The sequence below is a fragment of the Hipposideros armiger genome, unplaced genomic scaffold (genome assembly GCF_001890085.2).
Source record: "Hipposideros armiger isolate ML-2016 unplaced genomic scaffold, ASM189008v1 scaffold_16, whole genome shotgun sequence".
Classification (NCBI taxonomy): domain Eukaryota; kingdom Metazoa; phylum Chordata; class Mammalia; order Chiroptera; family Hipposideridae; genus Hipposideros; species Hipposideros armiger.
This window is the reverse complement of record NW_017731366.1, coordinates 4667110-4689587: the sequence shown is the minus strand read 5'-3', so window position 1 is coordinate 4689587 and position 22478 is coordinate 4667110. Positions and strand designations below refer to the sequence as shown.

The 22478-nt window shown below is 41.1% G+C and overlaps 1 protein-coding gene across 3 annotated transcripts in view; it reads left to right on the top strand.

The window, feature by feature from the left end:
* KCNAB1 (potassium voltage-gated channel subfamily A regulatory beta subunit 1) overlaps positions 1–22478 on the top strand; it is a 373578-nt gene that overhangs the window by 125289 nt on the left and 225811 nt on the right. Inside the window, exon 1 of one of the 3 annotated variants that reach the window (XM_019627623.1) lies at positions 20487–20591. The exons of the other annotated variants lie outside the window; for them this stretch is intronic. Coding sequence (XP_019483168.1) covers positions 20530–20591 — 62 coding nt within the window. The 5' untranslated portion in view covers positions 20487–20529. Of the gene's footprint in view, positions 1–20486; positions 20592–22478 lie in introns of those variants that run through there. 3 annotated transcript variants of the gene reach the window in all.

Below are 22478 nucleotides of genomic sequence, written 5' to 3'. Positions count from 1 at the left end.
GGCAAATTAGAGTGAACACTGACACATTTAAATCTAAATTTCTGCTTGAAATAAATGTAGGCCGTGTTGTGAGACATGGAGAAAAAGTCAATTGTTGTAATACTACTACTTTCCTTATAAAATTTAAGCTCCCCCTTCCTCTATGTTGCTTTCCATAGTTGGAAATCTTCCCAGCAATAGTTGATGCTCTTTTTAACAGGGAATGACTTAAATTTGATAAGTAGAAAATTTCATTATTCACTTATGTGACTCCTGCCTCCTCATTGTATCTGCTTTGTACTGAGCCTTACTGACTTTATTTCTTTAAAACTGTTATGCTTCTAATCTCTAAAAGTGTTTGCAGATGTAAAGGAGAAAAGCATCTCCCGAAGGCTCTGGTACTCTAATTTGTAGATGTGATTTTGTCAATGATTTGCATTTAACTACCCAGCCTCTTTCTTAGGAAACAGGTTTTAGGATAGAAGGAACTTAATGCAATTAAAACAGTGCACACCTAAGACTGTTTCCCATGTGGGGCTTTTGAAATAAGCATTTAAACCAATTTCTATAAAGCTTGTCATTGAAAAAGTTTCTTTGCAGAGTTACAGGACAGCTTCTCATTGCAAAAATGCCAAGCACTGTTGTTTTGATGTATTTTTGAGCCATTAAGAAAGAAAGTTGTGAGTGTTGGGGTGTGCAAGCATTAAAAACCATAGCTAAAAAGCTCTTTGCCCCAACCTCAGTACCATGCAAGCAGCCTGGCTCCAGGCACCTGCTTGAAGTGTCTGCTGTGTATCCCTGCTTTTCCTGATATTTCCATGATGGAGAGTAGGGCCCCATGATGACAGTTTGCTGAGACTGCAGTATCGAGTGCATTGGCATCTTCTATTGCTGCTTCTGTGGCACACACCCAACCCCTAGTCCGTGGATGCAGTTCCGCTGCTGAGATGGAGATGAACTGCTCTCTGCCTTCCTTGAGGGTAGCGTGTGTGTGCGGGGGTCCCTAGGAACAGGACACTCAGGGTTAAGGCAGATCACAGAGGTGATTTGGATTGTGGCCGCCAGCATTTTAGCAGCTCCATGAGCTTTCTTTTTGTAAACCAGAAGAAATAAAAAGTAACACCCTTCATTTATAGTGGCAGAGTTTCATAGTTGCTTGTGGATTATTGTATTGGAAGAATCTGGTCTAATGAAGGCTTTTAGAAGGCAGGCGATTTCCATGAAGGGTTTGCTGGTAACTGACAGCTCAGCTTAGATGGGATGATAATAGTCTCTCCTTACCAAAAGCTCAGTGTGCAAGTTTCACTTGGGCATCTTTCATTACTGATAACTAAGGACAGCTCTTTTCTACAAAAAGTTACCTCATCTCCACTCTCCCTCTTATTCTGAACCATTCCATCTATGTTGGGCAGGTGGTTTTGTGTGTATGACTTAACCCCTTTCTTTTTCAAATTCCACTCAGAGTGACCTTTAGGAAAGAGATTATGAGATTATACCAAGTGTACACTAAAGCTTCTTAGCGTTGGAGCAAGAGAGACAGAGAGAGGCAGGTGGAGAGACAGATTATACACTTTATAAAAAATAATAGAATATTTTTATTAGCTGAATTATCCTTTCCTTTGACAATGATGTCACTAAAATTTAATGTGCATGTATGACTATTGATCAATGATAAGTAGCAAAAAATAAACAAATAATTCTATAGAGTTGAGGAGGAAATTGGCTTGGGCAAATGATCAGGAGAATGCCTGAAGGAACTAGAATAGAAACTCAGTGGCTAATTGTGTTGAAAATAATATCCTCATCCTTGAAAACAATTTCCATAGGCATAGCCTAACCTGGATCCATGAACCCTACAGGAAATCAAATCATTATCTTTTTGTGCATTTTTTTTCTGAAGAGAGCATTCATAATTTTCATTAGAATTTGAAAAGTGTCTACCACTCAAAATTGTTAAAAGCAGTATTATAGAGTGAAGACATATTCATTTAGTCAACAAATATTTACTGAGGACTTATTCTGTACCAGGAACCCTACAAGAACTGGGTACACAAAGATATAGAAACCAGGAAAGGTTTGGGACTTACGTTCAGGTTGGGGAAACAGACGATGAATAAGAAAACAAATAATAATCTATTGTGAGACATGCTTATAAAGACTGTATTTTGGGGGGTGATAGTCATGCCTGGGCCAACTTAGTTCATCCACTTTGAGGCTGCCATCTTGGCCTCACTTCCAAGATTATGGTTACATTTTAGAGCATGAGTAATTGTGCCCATATCTGCCACCTGTTTTTGCCATTCCAAGGACTTCTTTCAGGTTCCAATTCTGCTGCAAGGTGCTACCTGGCCATTGAGGACTTACTTATAACCCTGCTAAATTAGTGGATTGCCTTCTACTGACATAATGCCTTATGATTTTTAAAGCCCAACTCATATCATTGTCTATGATTAGCATTCATGAATCAAGAACTCATGAACTTGGGATTTTAGAAAGAACTAATATACACTTGTGTGAAGCATATAAATTCTACAAGAATAAAATGCTCAAAGCCACTGTTAAATCCACATTACCATTATGCAAGAATCTTGCATAAAATTAACTATTGTTTCAAGGCTGAGGATGAAGAAAATCCACTAGGACAATTTGCTACTCAAATGATAACTGTCAGCCCAAGAGAGCATGATTCCACCTAACATTTATTCTGGGGACTGTCCTGTATGTAAATAACATAGGACTATTGTGTTTCTCCTAGTTTTTACACTTGTGCTTTGTTAATGCATGATAGTTTCTCTATGTTAGTTTTACATGAGTTTCTAATCTCAGAGTTCATCACACTCTGTTAGAGTTTGATGTACAATCAGCAACCATATATGATATGTATACACATGATAAATGTAGACATGTTAGATGTACACACATACATGAACTCTTCATTCTAAGAAAACCAAATCACTCAGCACATAAGTTAAGTCAGGTTTGTATGGTTGTTTAAGCTTGTTTGGCTAGTTGGGTGTTATTTATCTATTTTTTATAACTTTTTAGGGGGGTCCAACTACTAGTGTTTGACATGATCTCAGAGCTTTTGTCATTCAGAATTCAGCACATTTGTACTGATAAGCTACCCCCGTTTTAAAATTGTCACTTTAACTATAGAATAATTTCAATATTGATGGACCCAATTTCATTGAGAAAAATTTTTATCTGTAACAAGTACATCCATGTCAATATAACCTTGTGCTGTATAGTTACATAAAACAAGCTTGAAATTCTTAAGAGAATTCTTTACAAGAAGAAATATTGTCTGAGCAGTAATCTTTCAATTCCACTGAAAACTTCTCTTTTTCCAGTTCTTTTTAGGATAACCACTATCATTTTTGTCATAATTAAAAATTTTTTGAAATAATTATAGATTCACAGGAATTCTCTCTCACACACACATACAGGGAATTTCCGTTTACCCTTAATCCAGTTTTTTCCAGTGATAACATCTTGCGTAACTTTAGCACAACATCAAAACTAATAAATTGATGTTGATACAATCCACAGAATCTATTCAGATTTTACTAGTTGCACATATATTCATGTGTGTGTAAGTTTATATGTCTATGCAGTTTTATCACATGTAAGAGTTTCTGTAACTACCACCACCGTGAAGAGGCAGAATTGTTCCATCACCACACCCATGTAATCATCCCCAATCCCTAATCTTTAGCAACCACTGATTTGTGATCCATCTCTATAATTTTGTGGCTTCAAGAACATTATATAAATGGAATCACAGGCTTCTAAAAAATAGTTTGGGATTGGCTTTTTTTCAGTTAGCATAATTCTCGAGGCCCATCCACATTGTCGTGTGTATCAATAATTCATTCATTTTTATTGCTGAGTAGTATTCTATGGTATGGATGTTCTGCAGTTGTTGTTTTCTTAACCATTCATCCACTGAAGGACAATCAGGTTGTTGTGATCATTATTTTTAGTATGTAATTGATACTGTCAGATTAGAACATTATTTCCAAATTTTTTCAATGCCATTCAGTAACTCAGGAGATAAAAATCCAAAGTACCTAACATAGCACCTGAGGCCCTTCATGGTCTGGCTTCCATCATGCTTTTCAGTCACTAGTCTTTGTTTTCTCATCTTACCTCCAATCTCATGCTTTATCAGAAGTACCTACTTAAGAAAGGGATGCTCATGATACCCTGAACCTTTTTGTTTTTTAAGTTATTTAAAAATGTCTCTGTATCATTTTCCATGCTGGCCCTTCTGCTCTGGAATTCTCCTACCCCTCTTGATCAGTCAGGCAAACTCCTGTGCATCTACCAAGACCCAACTCTAGCATAACCTTCTCTGTGAAATTTTCATTGGCTCCATCCCATATAGCATTAAATATTTGCTCTTAATACCTTCACTGCCTCTGTTTCTTACTTCTGTTATGCAATCATGAAAATGATTGATTGCATAGTGTTGCTATTATCTATTTGCATCAGTGTCTTCCCCATTTGTCCATGAGCAGCATAAGGTCTGGATTTTATTCATCTCTATAAACCAGAATCTGAACTTGGCACCTGGCACATAATAGCTACTCAATAATTGCTTGGGAAATGACTGCACATGTGGGACACTGTTAAGTGCTGGAGATACAGAGAGTGAGGGTCCTCTCTTGAGTGTCTATAGTTTAATCGGACTCGTTTTCTACACAAAATGGCCGCATATGTTAAGTAAAACAAAGAACTGTTGCTGTAGTTTGAGGAGACCTCGTTCACCAAGGGCTATAGGAGTCAGGGAGAGGTTTCATCAGAAAGGTCAGGGGAGCTTGGTATAGAGGAAGGAGAAATACCAAGAAGAACATAGAGGAGAAGGACAGCAGACTACAGCAGGGGGAGAAGCATGTCTCAAACGTTGTATGGAGTGGTGAGAAACAATGGAATAGGGAAGAGGGTTCCTGCAGGGAAGTGGTGAGAGAGCATCTTGCGGAGGTAAAGAGGGGTCAGATTACGTATGGCATCCCAGAGGTCAGGGTAAGCAATTTAGACACAAAGTAAACATCAGCAGTGGTGGAACCATTATGGGTTTTTGATCAGGGCGTCTGGTTACAAAGTTCTGTTAAGAGAGGCTTAATCTGAAAGTTGGTCCAAAAACAAATCTAAGAGTTGTAAGTTTGAAACAAGAGACTTTGTGTTGAATTCCATAGCACTCTCTGTTTTCCTATATAGAAGCAACACTCCATAGAAAAGAGAGACCAGATGCGTTTCCCATGCATTCCTTTCCTGGCCTCTTCATTAAAGCACACATCTCATCCCCTGTTCTTTACCTCCCACGAGTGGTGGGCAGATTTTGAATCAAAGCAATTGAAGTGAAATCAATCTTGTCAGCTGATTATGTAAAAGGCACTGTGTGTGTGTGTGTGTGTGTGTGTGTGTGTGTGTGTGTCTGTGTGTCTGTGTGTGCGCATGTGAGCCTCCGTATGGGGGAAAAGTGGGAGGAAATAGGTGGGCTGAAGTGGAGGAAGAGAAGAGCCAGCCTGTGGCTGCGTTTCAAATAGAAATATTTGATTTTAGTCCAGAGAAGCGAGCAGCTTGGTTATTTAAAATGCCCTTTTTTTTTTTAAAGACTACATTTGTCATTTCCACTGACTCCTATGGGTGTGGGCTTTCATCTCTTCTTCAGAGCAAAATGCTGAGAATGGGGAGGTGGAGAAACCTTCCTGAAAATTAGTTGCTGATTCAATCTCATAGAGTTTATTCCACCTCTGCAAGGCACCAGCCAGAAGTCTGGCATTTATGGGATGGTGAGAAAATGGTAGGAGGGGAGGGAGCCTCCCGGAAGTTGTTAGGCAAACGTCGTTTCATGGCTCTGGAAATGGGTGCGTGCGCGTGCACATGTGCAAGTGAGGCACTCTCTCCAGAGTGTTTTCAGAAACAGCTTGTCTTCTAGCTGCAATCTTCAATAGGGTTGCTACAGATGGAATCCTTAATCCCTAGTCCACTCAATGACCCCCTTTAGAAGTGTACTCATTTTTATAGATATCCATTTAAAAAATGTTCTGCAAACATTTTAACTTGTGGCAATTTGAGAAATGTTTTGAGAGAAAGAGGAAAAAAATCACATTAGATTCAAAAGGAAAATTAGATTCTTAAATTTAATTTTTCAAATCTATTTCATCCAATTTATAGCCTATCATTAGTATATTGATTCATGAGCAGTATGAGGCTTGGGTCCAATGAATCTGATCAAAATATAGGACTCTTGGTTTCTCTGAGTATTCTTCAAAGCCCCTTTTAGGAGAGAAAACCTCTTTATGAGAAGAACCGAATTCACTAGCATCAACTCATACTTCCCTACAAGAATTTCAAAGCCATTGTGATAGTTATTAGACATAATAAAAAATGCTTCAATGTTGCAAATTAATCATGTTGAATTCTTAAAAAACATCACTGTCACCAGTGTTCCACTCTTTTGAGAATTGGGAAATAGAGTGATAGAGACTGGGGAATTTAAGGCAAAAGTCTTTCAGATTTCCATGTTAATACTGAGAATGATTAATCCTGTGTGGTCACTAGAAATGATTGAGTTAGCCGTGGAGATTAGCAGTGAGGAAACTTGAGATCCCATCTAGTTCAGTCACATTGCTCTATACAGAATGACCGGTTCCTTGGTCAGAGTTACTCAGAGAGCTGATGGGAAGGTCAAGGCCAATCACAGGTCTCCTGATTCCAAAAGCAGGATTCCTTGCACTCCTTTAGTTTCTACAGTGCAGCTTCTTGGTTATGTCCCCCTTTTCAGCACAGGAAAGAAGCACAATGCAGGCAGTGCTTCTAGAAGGGACAACTCCCTTTTATACATATGCACAGTTTGCAGTTTGAGCTTTTATCTTTAGACACAGCAAAGCTGTGATGTGCACCGAGAGAGCCAGACCAGCTTTCTTTATCTCCTGCAGAGCTGTGAGGACCCCAAAGTACCCCCACAGAAGCCCTCTACTTGTACATATTCTGAAGCTGGACATAAACTAATTTCCAGATGATAGTGTGATTGACATCACAATTTGTAAAGAATTGGTGTCTCAGAAAGAGAGCTGCAAAACCATGGGCGCAGAGGACCAGACAGTGCTACACGTCAGTCCTGGATAAGGAGTGCTCATTGGGGTATTTAGTGCTAAGCATCTTTACTCTGCTTCTTGCTTTTAGAGATTACTTTGACACCTTGCTCCTGACGCTCAGAAGCGAAATACATTTAAAAATCTTCATTGCATGTTGATTTTCAGTTACTCAGATTGGAAACCAAAACAGAAGCCGAGCAGTGATTATTTTTTTTCCTTGGAATTGACAGCTAGGGAGGACTCTGAGAGCAGCCACACAGGCCATCTGGTCCAGCCCTCATGAGAAATCTGTCCTGTTTTCCAATTTGCACTGTGCCACAACTACTTGTAAAGGCCCCTGAAGAAATATTGTGTAATTTCCTTTCACTGCAGTCATGAAGAAAATTTGGCTCTTCTTTCTAAGAATCGGGACCATTCATTAAGTTCTGAAATCCCCAGAGGAAGTGATAAGGTGAAGGTTTTTAGAATTCTTGACTATTGTCTAGATTCTAGCAGTCAAGTCAGATTGGAAAGTGAAGATGGAGGACTGAGGGGCAAACAAGCAGAGGCACAGCAGTGAGGGAAGGGAGGCAGGCACTGGTGGCATGCAGAGGCTCCCAAGCTCCTGCGACACAGGGAGGGGCCTCCTCCCCATTCATGAAGGATCATGAAAAGGTCAAATTTGGCATATAGGTTTTCAATGGCAGTTGAGTATCCACATAAAAACTAACAGCTTATATGATTAATTTGCCTTTTGATATATTCTTATAGAAGTTTTTTTTTTAATCTATCAGGTTTAAGTATAAAGGCAGCAGTACATGACTAGTAGTATTAACAGGAAAAGCTTTCTGTATTGGTAATTACCATCTTCCAGGAGAGGGCTCCTGAAGGGACTCAGCTGCAGGAAACTCCAAATACCACGTTCTTCAGGATGAGTTTGTATCTACTGGAAGACCCATTTGGTTTACATAAGAACAGCGAGCTTTTTCCTGAAGAACATATGCTAATAAAACACCCCCTTTCCTGTCTTTTTGAAATTAGTTTCCACTTGAAACTTAGTTTTTATGTTATTGTTAGTATCTTTGGCCTGAGACCAGAACAGCAACAAGCTTGTTGTAAAAATCAACTGTGTAAATAAAATGGCTTTAATGAATGCTACTTCTCTCTCAACTCAAGAACCAGCAACAGATTCCTCTGAGGCATTTGACGGAAATAAACCTTTTTATTTGCTACCACTCCAGTTCCTACGTCATATGCATGCACAAGTACTTCTGTACAATAGAGACTTTGCATTCTCTGAAAAGACTGGAAATGCTTGGGAAGAAATCTTAGTCCGATTCCAGAGGGTTTTCATCTTGATAGAAAACATATATGTTCACTTTTAATGAAGAGATAATAAATGAACTATTGTAAAGAGACTCAGAAAGTAGGTGTGGGAAAATTCACGGCCTAACTTCCCACTCAATAATGGCTTATCTTTCATTTTCAAAGAAGAAGTTTAAGGTTTCAGTTTCACTCAAATGTAATTCCTCCAAAAGCAATCTTCTGGAAATTGGAAGGCTTGGATCTCTTAGTTCATAAGAGCATGAGGTCCTTCCTTACCAGAGAAGCCAAGTGCCTACTTGCCTGAAGACTTCAGATTCCACCAGATGTTTCCTGCTGGCTTCAGCAGGACCTTCTGTGGTCCCATTTCAAAACCAGGAGATGATTTAAAAGAGGATACAGCAAGTATCCTTAGGAAGCAAAGCTGGACATTTCGCACTGTAGGAGTTTCCTATTGCTGAAGCAACCAGCTACCACAAAGGTAGTGTCTTAAAACAACACAAATTTATCTTCTCACAGTCCAGAAGTCAGAAGTGTAAAATCAAGATGTTGGCAGGGCGGTGTTCCTTCTGGAGGCTGAAGGGTAGAAATTCCTTTTCTTCCCATTTCCTGCTTCCAGAGGACACTTGCATTTCTTAGCTCATGGCTCCTTCCTTCATCTTTAAAGCACATCTTTCCAACTTCTGCTTTGGCCTTCACATCTGTTTCTCACTTTGATCCCCTTGTCTTCCCCTTATAAGGACTCTGTGCTAACATTGGGCCCACCCGAATAGCCCAGGATAATCTCCCCATCTAAAAACCTTTAACTTGATTACATCTGCAAAGTCCCCTTTATTATGTAAGGTAATATTATCTACATGTTTCAGGAATTAGGATATGAATATCTTTCAGGGCTGTTATATAGCCTACCACACATATCATGCAAATATGTTACAAAAGAGAGGGCAGAGTTAAAGGAACCCCAAAGTATCAAACATGACATCCTCATCTTTCTCTGGCATCTAAGACATATTTAGGTGAGGCAAAACTGCTAAAAGAATAATGAGGTCATTGAAAATGCAGGACACTGGGGATTTCTGTGTGTAAGGCTATACAGTTTAGGTTTTATCAGAATAAAAAATCCTACTTACAGAATAAAAAATCCAGTGTGAAAAAGTTTAAACAGTTTTATCTTGACCTTGGCAATTACTATATAATGGCAGCTATTGGGTTGTGGGAAAAGTCATGACGCATTTTTGCAACAAAAACAGAAAAAAATACATCATGACTTTTCCGACAACCCAATACATATTACCTGACTCTGCTCTGCTCCTTAGACCTCTCAATGTAGCACTACTAGAAATATCCCTTTTCCCTTTTTCTTTTTTTGCTTTCAAGACCTAAATACAAATTAACAGATTTGGAGGTGGACATTAACACAAATTGGTGGATAACCATAAAGATCAAGCTATAATTAAAATTTCTTTGGCTTAACAAGTATACCTACCTCCAAATTTCATGACTAATCAATGCGATACAAAATCGCCCTTTCTCCCAGCTCCTGGGGTGCTGGGAGCCACAGCAGTCCACTCTTCATCCTGATGTCATGCCTCCGTGAGGCTCTGTGCACATCACATGACAGAATTTGACTCTCCTGTAAAGTTCATACTGTCCCTGCCTCACTAACGTTAAAGCAGTGTTGTGGGGGAGGAAAGGAGTTTCTTGCAGGGATGTAAAATTCTTTTTCTGCACCCTTCTATTAAATATTATTCTCTTGAATCCATTAGGTTGGCCAGTCCTTTTATTTAAATTACAAAAAGTCTTTTTATTCTTATTCATAAAATTTGTATGTATTCTGACACAAATTTTCAAATGTTTTAAATCTCATGCAGCTTTCGTCTGTGGACTTTTGTCTCACCTACCAATAAAGGAAGCTGGCTATGGCCCCCTTCTTTCCATCTCTTTCCAAAGCCCCGCAGCTCCTCTACCACTGCCAAGAATATTGGGTTTCAAAGACTGTATTCTTGACACCAAATCATTTAAATCTACACCTTCTCTTGGAATGCAAGCAATAAATACCAGATTGCATCAAATTTGGGGAGAAATGTTAGTGGCTGTAGATCAAAGTAAGTTAAAAAGGAGATTCAGAAATTAGGAGAGTCAAGAGTTAAAACTCAACCTTGGCCTATAATTTAGTCTCTTATGGACAGACACTGTTTCCCGGAGGCTGTAAGGAACGCAGTGCTTGAGTAAAGGAAATGAGGAAATGACTCCTTTGGGACCTAGCTGACTGTGGACTGTGATACCACCCTGAACTAAACTGCTGGGGTGCAATGCAGTGGTGGAGGAAGGATTCTAAAATCAGAAGGGAAGGTGTTGTGTAGAATCCCTCACAGGGCTAGTCAGCACCACGTGCATTTCAACTAAGTGTCATCATCTTTACACAGACAGGACAATGTACTCAGAGCCAACAGGATGCGCTAAGTACTTTGAGGTCAGGAAGGTGACGTCAGGAGCCTCACCTACCCTTGCTGTCCACCAAACTATTCCCAACCAACAGGTATTCTGTATTCTAACTCAGAGAAGATGTTTTCCTTAGGCCTAATGCAAATTCAACAATGATAGCATTGGTTAAGGTGGACAGCAGAAAAAAAAAGAAACAAATTGAAGTCTGTGTGTTTATTCCACTAATGAACTCTGCCTGATTACAGGCCATTGATGGCCACTAATGAAACAAATGTGATGGGTTTAATAAGTGTACTTCAGTTTCATTTCTTAGCAGGAAGGCAATACTCTAACACAACAATACCATTGATCAAAGTATTTGACCTTACTTTAACAATGATTAGATTTATAATATTTATAAAATGTTAGTTTATAATTTTTCTTGTTGGTTATTCCTGCTAAGGAGATTAGCTTGGTCTATGCTTATTCTGAGATGGAAATACCTTGGGGACAGTATTTGACAAGAGACAAATGCTAACTATCAGACTATGTGAATAACATTCTTTGCCACTAAAAAATCTTACTTTATGTTGATTTGCCTATGTAATTATTTAAACCAAGGGATTACAAGAGTTTAGTTAATATTATTTTTAAGCTTGAGAAAAACTCTGAAACAAAGTAGTAAGGAGTGTTATGGACATTTTCAGTTACAGCAACTGATGCACAAAATACAACCTAATGACATATTGTGCAGTCCACAATATCAAATTTTTGGTTTCTATTCCAAGTTCAAACAGCTTCTAGCTTACTTTTTCTTATAGTGACCAGCAGATGTTTATGCCAATAGTGACTCAGGACTGAAAGAAACATAACATTGGCAAATGACATTTCTGAACAAGGTTCTATTTTCCCTTGTTGGAATGCAGGGGAATGGTCCAGGTGCCCGAAAACCCAGGGCAGAGAAAGGACGGTGCAACCTGATGGGACAAAGAATGTGTACTCAGGAGATCAGAGCTGATCCCAGAATCCATGGGCTGATGGCTAGTTCAACAGCCATTGTTTAATTCTGGTAGCTCAAGCTATTAGAAAGGTGCATCAAGGAGGGGATAAGTACATCTTCATGTGTTAATAGGCAAATTTATATATAGCTCAAGGAGGTCCCAGAATGCGATTTTGGGGGGGACAAGTATTTGTCATACATATTTGGTCCAGCAAGGTGTGTGTGTGTGTGTGTGTGTGTGTGTGTGTGTGTGTGTTTATGGTGCAAACATGAAATATGGAGTCATAATGGTGATGGCTCTGTGGGTTCATGGCAGAGTAGCTAAAAGTACCACAGCATTCATTTACGAAGCTTTGTCTTTACTAGCAAATAACTTTTCTGTGCGCCAGTATCTGTAAGATGGGCCTGGTAATCTTTTATGGGGTTGTTTGGAAGATTGCGTGGCATAGTACAGATTGTTATTCATTATGATTGTCATTGACATCAATAACAAGGGGACAAGAATAAATGAGGCTCTATGAGCACATGGTAATATTGCAATAGGTCTTTTTCTAAACTTTTTTTTTCTTTTTTGCTTTAGAATATTCATATTTTAATCATACCTAGTCCTAGCATGGTGTCTGGCATGTTACAGGTGACCAGTAAAGTTTTGTTGAATGGATGAATGGTCCAGTTTTCATAAGCTTCAAAGATTACCATTAGATCGTATTACATCGTATTATATAACTCTCTGGATTCCAGTCCAGGCTTTGTTCTCTACCAGACTTGTCCTCTTCACATTCGTGATGGGTCTTCTTTGCTTTGGAGTCAGGAATCCTGTCTGCTTTTCACATTGGCTGCTAAAGATTCTGAACTGTCTTTGCTGTCCCCCACAGTTTCTATTCGATCTACTTACACCCAACCTTATACCAGAAAAGGATGTAAAGTGGTTCCCCAAATTGCATATATTACAACAAGAAAAAGGAAAACCAAAATGACAGGGTAAAGACAGGAATTCGGATGCTTATCACATTTGTCTTGTTCAGACATTAAAGCGTGCGCACATCCTTGAGAGCCATCGGCTGGCCCTGCACTGGGTTGTTCGAAAAGAGAAAAGGGCAGCTCTGTGCAGCATCCTGGGGGTGAGGGTGGGGACATTGTTCAGGGACTGCTCGAGTCTTTGTTTTTGTTGGTTTTCTGCTAAGAATGTGGGTCTGCATGAGATGGTAATTCCTGAGTCATCATTTGATCCTTTACCAAAAAGGGGACCAGGAAAGTAAGGTGGTTTATAAAACTATCTTCCTTATGGTGGTAAACAGATTTAGTCATAAAAAGGGAATACTTGTATGCAAATGATATTTTGGGGACAAATTATTTATATTGATAAATAATATTCACAGGTTTATACTGGTCAATTAAAAAAGTGATATAACAATTCCAAGACTCCTTCAGTGACTCGGATTTTTTTTTTAAAGATTTTTATTGGGGGAATTGGGGGATGGGAACAGATAAGTTTCTGTTGTTTTGTTCTTCAGTCTAGTTGTGGAGGACATTGCTTCATTGGCCCAAGTTGGTACCATCATTGTGCTCTTCCTGGGCGAGGCAGATCAGTCGCTGGCTTCTGGACGGCCGCTCTCAGCGGCTGCTGGCCACTCACGCTGGCTGCTGGCTACACACGGTAGCCCATGGCAACCCACTGCCACAGGGGCTGCAGCCTACCCGTCGTGGGCGACTCATGGCAGCCCAGCCCCATGTTGAGCTGTTGTTCAGCATCTTAGCTGTAGAGAGCAGTGTCACTGGCCCTCATATGTGGGATCCGAACCGGGGCCCTCTGGCATCCCAAGCCAGCTCTTAACCGATGTGCCACTCGGCCAGCCCAGTGACTTGGATTTTGAACAGAACGTGATGTGCAGATGGAACTGGTTGAGTCTTATTACAGCACATCCAGTCGCCCTGTCCTTTTCTCAATGGCTAAAGCAGACTGAGGGTCTGAATCCCCCAAGGGTGCAGGTAGCAGAGCCACTTGAGACCTCAAGTCCAGGCCTACTCCTCCAGTCTGCACTGCGCTACGTTTTCTTCTGAGATGCATGAACAGAAAAGCAGTCTTCTTGTTTGATTGTTATGGGGGTATGTGTGGTGAGGTCATTTAAAGATATGTATTAACATGTGTGTTTCTCCCGGCTTCTTTCCACTCTCTCTTTGTATTTAATCAAGTAGCTTATGCTTTCTTATTTGCAGAAAGTGTGGTTTTTGTTTCCAAAATACTAAGCCTGCTGAAGAGAGTCAGGTTTGAGAGAAAAGGCACTTCCCAGATTCAGCTGAAATGCTGCTGGATGGGCCCCATGAGACTTGCTCCCTCATAGCAGCTAAAGAACATACTAGGATCTCAGAGGGAATGGCCCTGTGGTATCAGAGAGGCTGGATCCCCAGCCAGTGATGTCCAACCTCTCCCAAGATCTATGAAGCTCCCTGAATGACTTCAGAGTAGCAGAGGCAGGGACCGTGTGGTCTGGAACAGAGGCCAGCTGGGGTAACAGTGGACAGATGACTGATGACCAGAGGGAGTTACTGATGCCTTGGGAGTAGAAGACCCTGGGACTTTGGTGCAATGCCAACAGCATGGAGGGAGCAAGGTAGGAGCCAGTATTGTTTGAAAGTTAAATTTCCTGTCACCTTGGCACTAGGGATCCCTGAGTTGAAATTAGGTTAATTTTACAGTAAAATTTTACCATGCTACAATTCCTACACACCTGAGTTTGTGGCCTGAGAGTTTCTCACCTGCTTCTAGTGCATTTTGGAAGGTGAACAAGGAGAATGGGAAGGACAATCCAGGCATCGTTTCAAGATGGAAAAGCAACCAACGAAAGTAAAAGGGATAAGGAAGAGGACAAGTGCTTTGTGCTACAGATATGAGCCTCCAGGCTTAGCCATGCAGAGGCTATAGGGATTTGTTTTAAGAAAAACAGAAGTCATTTTTATGGAAATAGGGAACATTTTTTATTTGAATTTTTTTTCATCATTTCTTGTTCTGCCTTCACACACACACACACACACACACACACACACACACACACGCAAAGAAATTATTTATTTGATTAAAAAGTTCCTTTTGCTGGCATGCTTATTTCTCAAAAGAACAATGAAATGGTCTCCACTTCAGTTTAGAACAAGGGAGAATTTTATTAAAATCGAATCTGAGTTTGGTAGTGCAGAGCCAAGTCCAAAGAGAAAATGAAGGACTCTCAGGTGCCCCTGGTGCTGTTACTGCCCCTCCGAGGGAGGGGAGCTGAGGCCCAGAAAAGTGCAGACTTATAAATAAGACCGAGCGATGGCTTCTCAGGGGGGCCATCGACCAACAGCATTATTACTAAAATATCATGCACTTGTTCTAACCACAATATAGCAGGAGCTAGAGGACAAGTGTGTCTCATTATTAAACTATCGGCGTTAAAGCTTTTTCATATTTAAGTTTGAGTTTATTCAGAATGGAATCAGGATTATACAGAATGAGTTCCAAGTATAGCACCATGCTCATATAGTATTAGGACTATGAAGGCTGATATGATTTGGAATGGATGGATTTGTTCAACAAACACCCCTTGAGCATCCACTCTGTGTCAGGCACTGTTCTGGGCATTGTCGATAAAGGAATGAACAAAATACAGTCTTTGCCTGAAAAGAGCTGACCTTTTTGAACAAAGAGGAAGAGAAGCAAATCAATGGTCAGCATATCAGGAGGTGAGACCTCCTGGGAAGATAAGCAGGGCAAGGGGCAGGGAGTAATAGAGGGTGCTATTTAAAGAGTGTGGATGGGGTGTTTTTTGATAACTTTTGAACGTGACAGACTGGAAGAAGGTGAGGGAGTGAGTGGGCCTTTTGGGTATCTGGGGGAAGATCAATCCAGACAGATGAAACAACAAGTGCAAAGGCCCTGGGAGCATATGTTGCATCTGAGAGGAGTTAAGAATTCAGTGAGGTTGAAATGGGCCAGGGAAGGAGGGGTCCAGCCAGGAGCCAGATCAGGAGGGCCTCGCGGACCATGGTGAAGACTGTGGGTTTACTTCTGGGTGAGATGGAGCCATTGCAGGATTTTGATCTGAGGAGTAACAAGTTCTGACGTAGGCTTTTAAAGGATTGCTCAGGTGTCTTGGTAAATAATGGGCTGTAGAGGTACAAATGCAAGTCAAGAGGCCAGTCAGGAAGAAGCTGCAGTCATCTTCCTGAAAATGGAGGTAACTTGAACTGGGGAAATAGGGGTGGAAGCGGTGAGAAATGGTCAGATCTCAAGTAGATCAGCCCATGATGATGATGATGAGGTCCTATTACATATGGAGCTTCTAATCTGGGACTGTTCGCTGTAGTGATTAGACTTGAGCTTGAACCCAGCTCTCTGGGTTAGCTTTTCTGTCTGGGCTAGTTTTTTAATTAATAAAATGTAGATGATGACAGTATCCATCTTACAGGTTGTGAAGAGGATTAAATAAAGGGCTTAGCACAGCACTGATCTTAACAGTTAAACATTTTAATTCTGTCATGTTAGTGTTCGAAAGTATCTTATGATCAACATCAAGAATGATTGTGGTCATGTTTCTTTGTTCTGAACAGCTATTATTAAGTGGATGGTACATTTTCAATTGATGGAATGTTAGAGTTTAGGAAATATAGGGTATCAACCTAAAACATTGGAACACACATTTCTCCTGAGGATTTATGAGCATGAGCTTTCAGGTTCTTACCAAAAGTTCCTTTTCCCTTTTAGTTAGGGATCCGTTCCTTATTGTCCCTTATTTTTCCCTTTCCAAAGAGTAAAGCAAAAAAAAAAATCCACCCCGTCTCTCAAATTTCAAAACTGGAAAACAAACATTTTTCCAGGACTGCTAGCAATTTACTTTTTTCTTGCCGTACCTAATTCTCTCTGGGACTATACTGAGTTGCAAACGATAAATCATTTTTTTAAAATAAAAGGCAAGCATTCAATCATATGGCTATTTTATTTCCCTGATACTAGGAATCTGGGTTGCAAGCATTCAATCATATGGATGTTTTATTTCCCTGATACTAGGATTCTGGATTTTAATTCTAGGTTGAGTTTTTCATGAACAGAATTGATCTTGAGTATCACGTAGACACAGCCTTATAGTCAAAATGAGGCTGCAGTCCTCTTTACCACAGAGGTGGTGGCCCTCTCCAGTTCCACAGGCAGTAGGCAGCCACCACAGATGGCCAAAACACAGGCTCGTGGCATCTATAGCTCTTATTGTCCCCCTTTATCTAGTCCTTATGTATTATGGGCATAGAACTCTGGTCGGGTCTGTGCATGAAGCAAAAGAAATACTGAATTCTTCTGATTCTTTAAGGAGCATTTCTGCCTGTACCTTATTGGGGAGACAAGATTCACCTGCTCAAATGACTTGAGAACAATGTAAGTCATATAAAATAGATTACTCTGGAGAATTATAGCAATCTATCAAGTTGAATGTTATAAACCATGGATCCCAACGCATCCAATCCTGTGGTCAACATCAGAGAGAGAGGAGATAGCTGACCTGTGATCGTAAAATGAGAAGCAGGGAGAAAGCCTGCAGCCCCCAGTCTTCCTGCCATCTTTTTGACCAACCTGATTATCAAGTGTCACAAGCCAGAGGATGCAAGGGCAGAAGATTGGGGCGCCACAATTCTAGAATCTGGACAGAAAGCTAGGTGCCTAGTGCAATGATCCCCATTGTCCAGGGACAGACAGAGGCCAAGTACAGTGGCCAGACATGCCACGCAGGGCTCACTGAGAGTGGGATTTCAGCAGAACAAGCCCTGGCACCATCACCACCACCATCACCACCACCCACTCCTCCAAATTAATCTAGAGACTGACTGGGGAAAGAATGAGAGGTCTCCTTGTGGGGTACGGCACTCATTTTTCTCCCTTTACTAACCCCCTACAACAGAATAAGGTATTTCTCTTCCCACCCCAAAGCCAAAAGGAAGACTCCAGAAGAATCACTCATAAACCTGCCATAACCACCCACCACTCTCAAAATCCGGGATAGCAATTGATGCCATCCTGATACTTATCAAGCGACTGGCACCTGTTAGGGTATGGAGGAAGGGTCAGGGGAGAGATGGCTGTTTCAACAAGGGCGCGGGCATGCAGATGTATAAAGAGGTATGAAGGCAGGATCCCAGCTGCGCCCGCTGGACCTAGAAATGGAGGCCAAAGAGATGAGGCTACAGGCTGCAGATTTCTGGTGGTGCAGGGGAGTACACATCAGAGAAGGTAGTAAGAAGCCATCAGCTGAGGGTTTATAAGCTAATCTCATAAAGAGCCCTACCTTCTGAGCCCCAACGAAGCAAGGCAGGACAGCAGTTAGGCTGCAGACAGGGAGGACAGGAGCAGCAAGGAGACATCTCTCTCTTTTCCCCTTGTTGTCCTGGACTAACACCAGAAGAAGCATGAAGGAAGAGGGGAAGAGGTGTCTGAGGAGCAGACACTCCTGTCCCGCTCCACTCTCATGTGGGATCAGGAATAGGAGAGATGAGAGATGTGAATTAAGTGTGAGGTTGACATTTTAAAAGAAGCAGGGCTGAATCTTAGAAAGTGTTTTAAGAAAAGCGACTGAAAGGTATGGAATTGAACCAACATGCCTCAATGGAAGCCATCACAGAGTGGAAAAAGGAGGGCGATTCAAAGAGTAGAGGGGAAAGCAGTAAGTGAGAAAAATAAAACTGACTGATGTTTATAATCCAACAGGTTAAGGCAATCATATGTGTTGTGGGAAAGTTGGGAAGGGTAAGGCCAGTTTTGACTAGACAGCTATCAAGGAGGCTTCAAGGAAAAGATGGGGCTTGAGTCCTCCTGCAGAAGGGTAAGCAGTGGATGAGTGCAGTGGGGAGAACAGGTGAGCCACGTGGAGAGGGAGGGGCCCCGCCTTGATGGAGTACAGCCATGGACAGTGTGACAGGGCTGCACACACACAGACAACCTGGACCAGAGGTGCCCCAAGCTCCCAGATGAGGAACTGGGGCTTGGCCAGAAAGATGGCGAACATATCCTTCGGCGCTGAGTGATATGACAGGAAGGGTGCCCTCGGAAGACGACTGGTCCATGAAAGAGGGAAGAGGAACTGGTGCTCCTTAAGCTGCTATTCCAACCCCTGTGTAGGGGGCAAAGGGGTTCAGAGGGAAGACTGTGATTTTTACACCCACACCTTTATTTAGCTCCATTTATTGACTATAAATAATGCAGTTGTGCACTTGAGTCCCTTCCTCTTAAGCATTTAAAGGGCTCATAGGGTAGAGAGCTGGGGATGTGAAGCTCTGCAGCCTGTTTTCAGTTACCCGTTCAGAAGCCAAGGCTCCCTGTCTACACACATACAGCATCAGTTCAGGAACACCCCACCCATCGCACATTTTATTATGCTGCTTACTGTTCTCCTGTTATCTATAACTTGAAACTTCTCTGTGCCCCTCCCCTCCTTGAAGTGCATAAGTAACTATGGAGACATGATGCTATTAGAACAGGCAGAGCTTAGCAACATGTGCAACTGCAGTATTAGTGTGCTGTTATGTGACAGCTGGCAGCGTGGATGTCCTCATTGAGTCAAGCAGGTGATAAGTATTGCGACCACATTTATGTAGAACTTCACCTCTGGTAGGAGATGTGGATATTACACTTAAAACAGAAAATAGGGCTGCATCTTTACCTTGAAGGCAAGTTGCCAGAGGTTTTAAACAGCATGAAAAGTGAACTATGGAGAGTACCAAAAAGGAGACTTTTAATATGCCGAAAAGTAATCAAATGTCCCCAAAGTATGTGTGTACAAAAGCCAATTGTAAAAATGTCAAATATCTCATAATAATGAGTATAGTTCTCTCTGTGTGCATTTGAATGGCCCAAACCCTACTGTGAAGAAATAGGATGATTATTGCAAGCTCAGATGGTGCAGGTTAACTGCTCGTTTGGCCCTCGCTCCATGGTGTATGGAAATGTCTCTCAGGGAAGGGGAGTGTCAGCAGCTGCCTTTTCTGACAAAAAAACGGCCACAAGCCTGGCTCCCGCCAGAATGAACCCCAAAGCCTGCAGTCACTTTGTGAGCGTTTCGTACCGGTGTCTCCTTCACCGCCCACCCTACACAGACAGTATCTCTGACTGGATCGTTTTTGCTTCATGTTTCTATTTCTTTGGAAATATTGACAATCTTACACTTCCACAGCATCAGTAGCAAACACCATTAGCTCAAACTCACACATTCAAATGAAATTCAGTGGAAGAATTTGAGCCAATTCTGATTAATGATAGACACAGTATAAAAGACATGTGTCTTAATTCACTGACACATTTGCTAATAGATTCAATATTAAGATGGACTATGAAAAAATCCAAGCATTTTTTAGGCACTCCCCCTCTCCCTTATTTTATTGGCTACTGTGGTAGGCTGAATGGTGGCCCCCAAATATATCCACGTTCTAATTCCTGGTGCCTGTGACGGTTACCTTACATGGCAAAAAGGACATGGCAGATGTCATTAAATTAAGGATCTGGAGATGGGAGATTATCCTCGATCATCCACGTGGGTCTTACATGTAATCACAGTATCCTCGCAAGAGAGCAGCAGAGGGATTTGACCACAGATGTGGTGACAGAAGCAGTGTGAGATTTGAAGATATTAAACTGCTGGCTTTGGAAATGGAAGACAGGGCAGAAAACCAAGGAATGAAGAAGTTACAGAATCTGAAAAAGGGGAAGCAATGGATTCTCTCCCAAGGCCCCCAGGAGAAACCAGCCCTGTCTGCATCTCGACTGCAGCTCGGTGAGACTGATTTGGGACTTCTGACCTCCAGAACTATGAGAATACGTTCTTGTTGTTTCTAAGGCATTAAGTTTGTGGTAACTTGTTACAGCAGAAATAGGAAATGAATACAGCCACCTACCAAGCTAAAACCAGGAAAATGGAGGGGACACATTGAGCATTTGAGGGACCAGAGTGTGGAGTGACATTCTTTTTGAGCATTGCCGACTGCAGGGACAATAATTGAAGCTCCAATCCCCCCTTGTCCATTAGCCTTCCTTTCCCAGCTGATCAGAAGGAATCTCTCTTTCTTACCTCCATGTATATAACTCACATGCCCCTTACTTTCTGCCAGGCATAATTACAGTTATCTGGTGAGTAAATGTCTTCTTATCTACCAGCTTGATAGTAAACTTCTGGAGGGCAGGGACCCACTCTTATATTTTTCCTTGATTCATTCATTCAACATTTATTGAGCACCTGCTAAATACATATTTTGCACAGTTCAGAGCACTGGAGGCGCAGAGTGGGAGGTGGGGGTACAAAAGCAAAAATGTAAGTAAAATTTATATAATATGTGAAGTGCTGTGTCAAGAATGTACAGTGAGACGTTAACATTCATTGGGTTTTTACTACGTACAGGCGCATTGCTAAGTGCTTACATTTATTCTATTTAAAACTCTCAACATCCTGTGGCAACATTTTCTTAGGTCTCTAAAAATTCTTCAGGAATATTGTGAGCTAGAGGCAGGAAACTGGTATATACTTTGTCAGTAGGAAAATTGAGTTATCAAACAATGAAATGATATTCTCAGCATCAGAGAATGAGCCAGAAGGACAAGGAAATGTGAGGTTTATCTCAGTGGTGCAGTATGAGTGCCCATTGTTACCTCCTGATGCAGTGGCCAGCCAGCCTTGTCAAGGAGTGAGGAAGTCACCATCAACAGATGTGTAAGCAGAGTGGGCTGGGGACCAGGGCACTCTCAGGGGCTCTGGCTTTGCCAGAAAATGCAACAGCACTCAAATTACTGAAGTCCTCTGGGAGTCCATCTGGCCACCAGTTCCACAACAGGGAGCACCTTGTTTACTGAGCTGTCCTGGAATTCCTCAGGCTTTGTGGGTTCAAGCACTGACTCTCTTTCCAAGCCAGTGTCCCGGAATATTGCTAAATATCTATCCATCTCCCAGCTGATGTAAAGGAGTGGAGTCATCTTTTCACTATCCCTTATAGAAGCTCTTATTTTATTTTATTTTTTATCTCAGCCATGACTAATATGTATTTTGTATCTCAACTCTAGCATAAATGGGCCCAATTTAAGAAAAAAATAGTTGTCATGACCTATTATGTGGGAGAAAGCCATTTTATAAAATATAGCTTCATGTCTATATTATCATATTTACTAAAGTTATAGTTATGTCTTGTTATACAGAGAATTATCAATGGTGAATGAAATTTTTTTTTACTTTTTAAAATGTTTGGCTATAAATATGGGATCCTAATAGTTAGAACATATACAAGTTTGAACTGTGGACAAATAGTAGTAGATACTCTAACAAAGGGTTTGTATCATGGAAGAACAATGGTGTTTTAACTTATAGAATGAATAAGACATGCATTCCACATGTGTGAGCACACACACACACACACACACACACACATATATATATATATATATATATATATATATATATAGAGAGAGAGAGAGAGAGAGAGAGAGAGAGAGAGAGAGAGAGAAAGAGAGAGATCTACATCTTAATACAGTTACAAATTGTATAACCCAAGGAAAAATAACTTACACTTACATAGCACTCAGAGCCTTTTAAGGTCCTTTCACATCTGTTATCTCACTTTTATTCTTACCAGACTCCTGAGGAGTAGGTGGAGTAAGTGTACTTCCCCCATTTTAT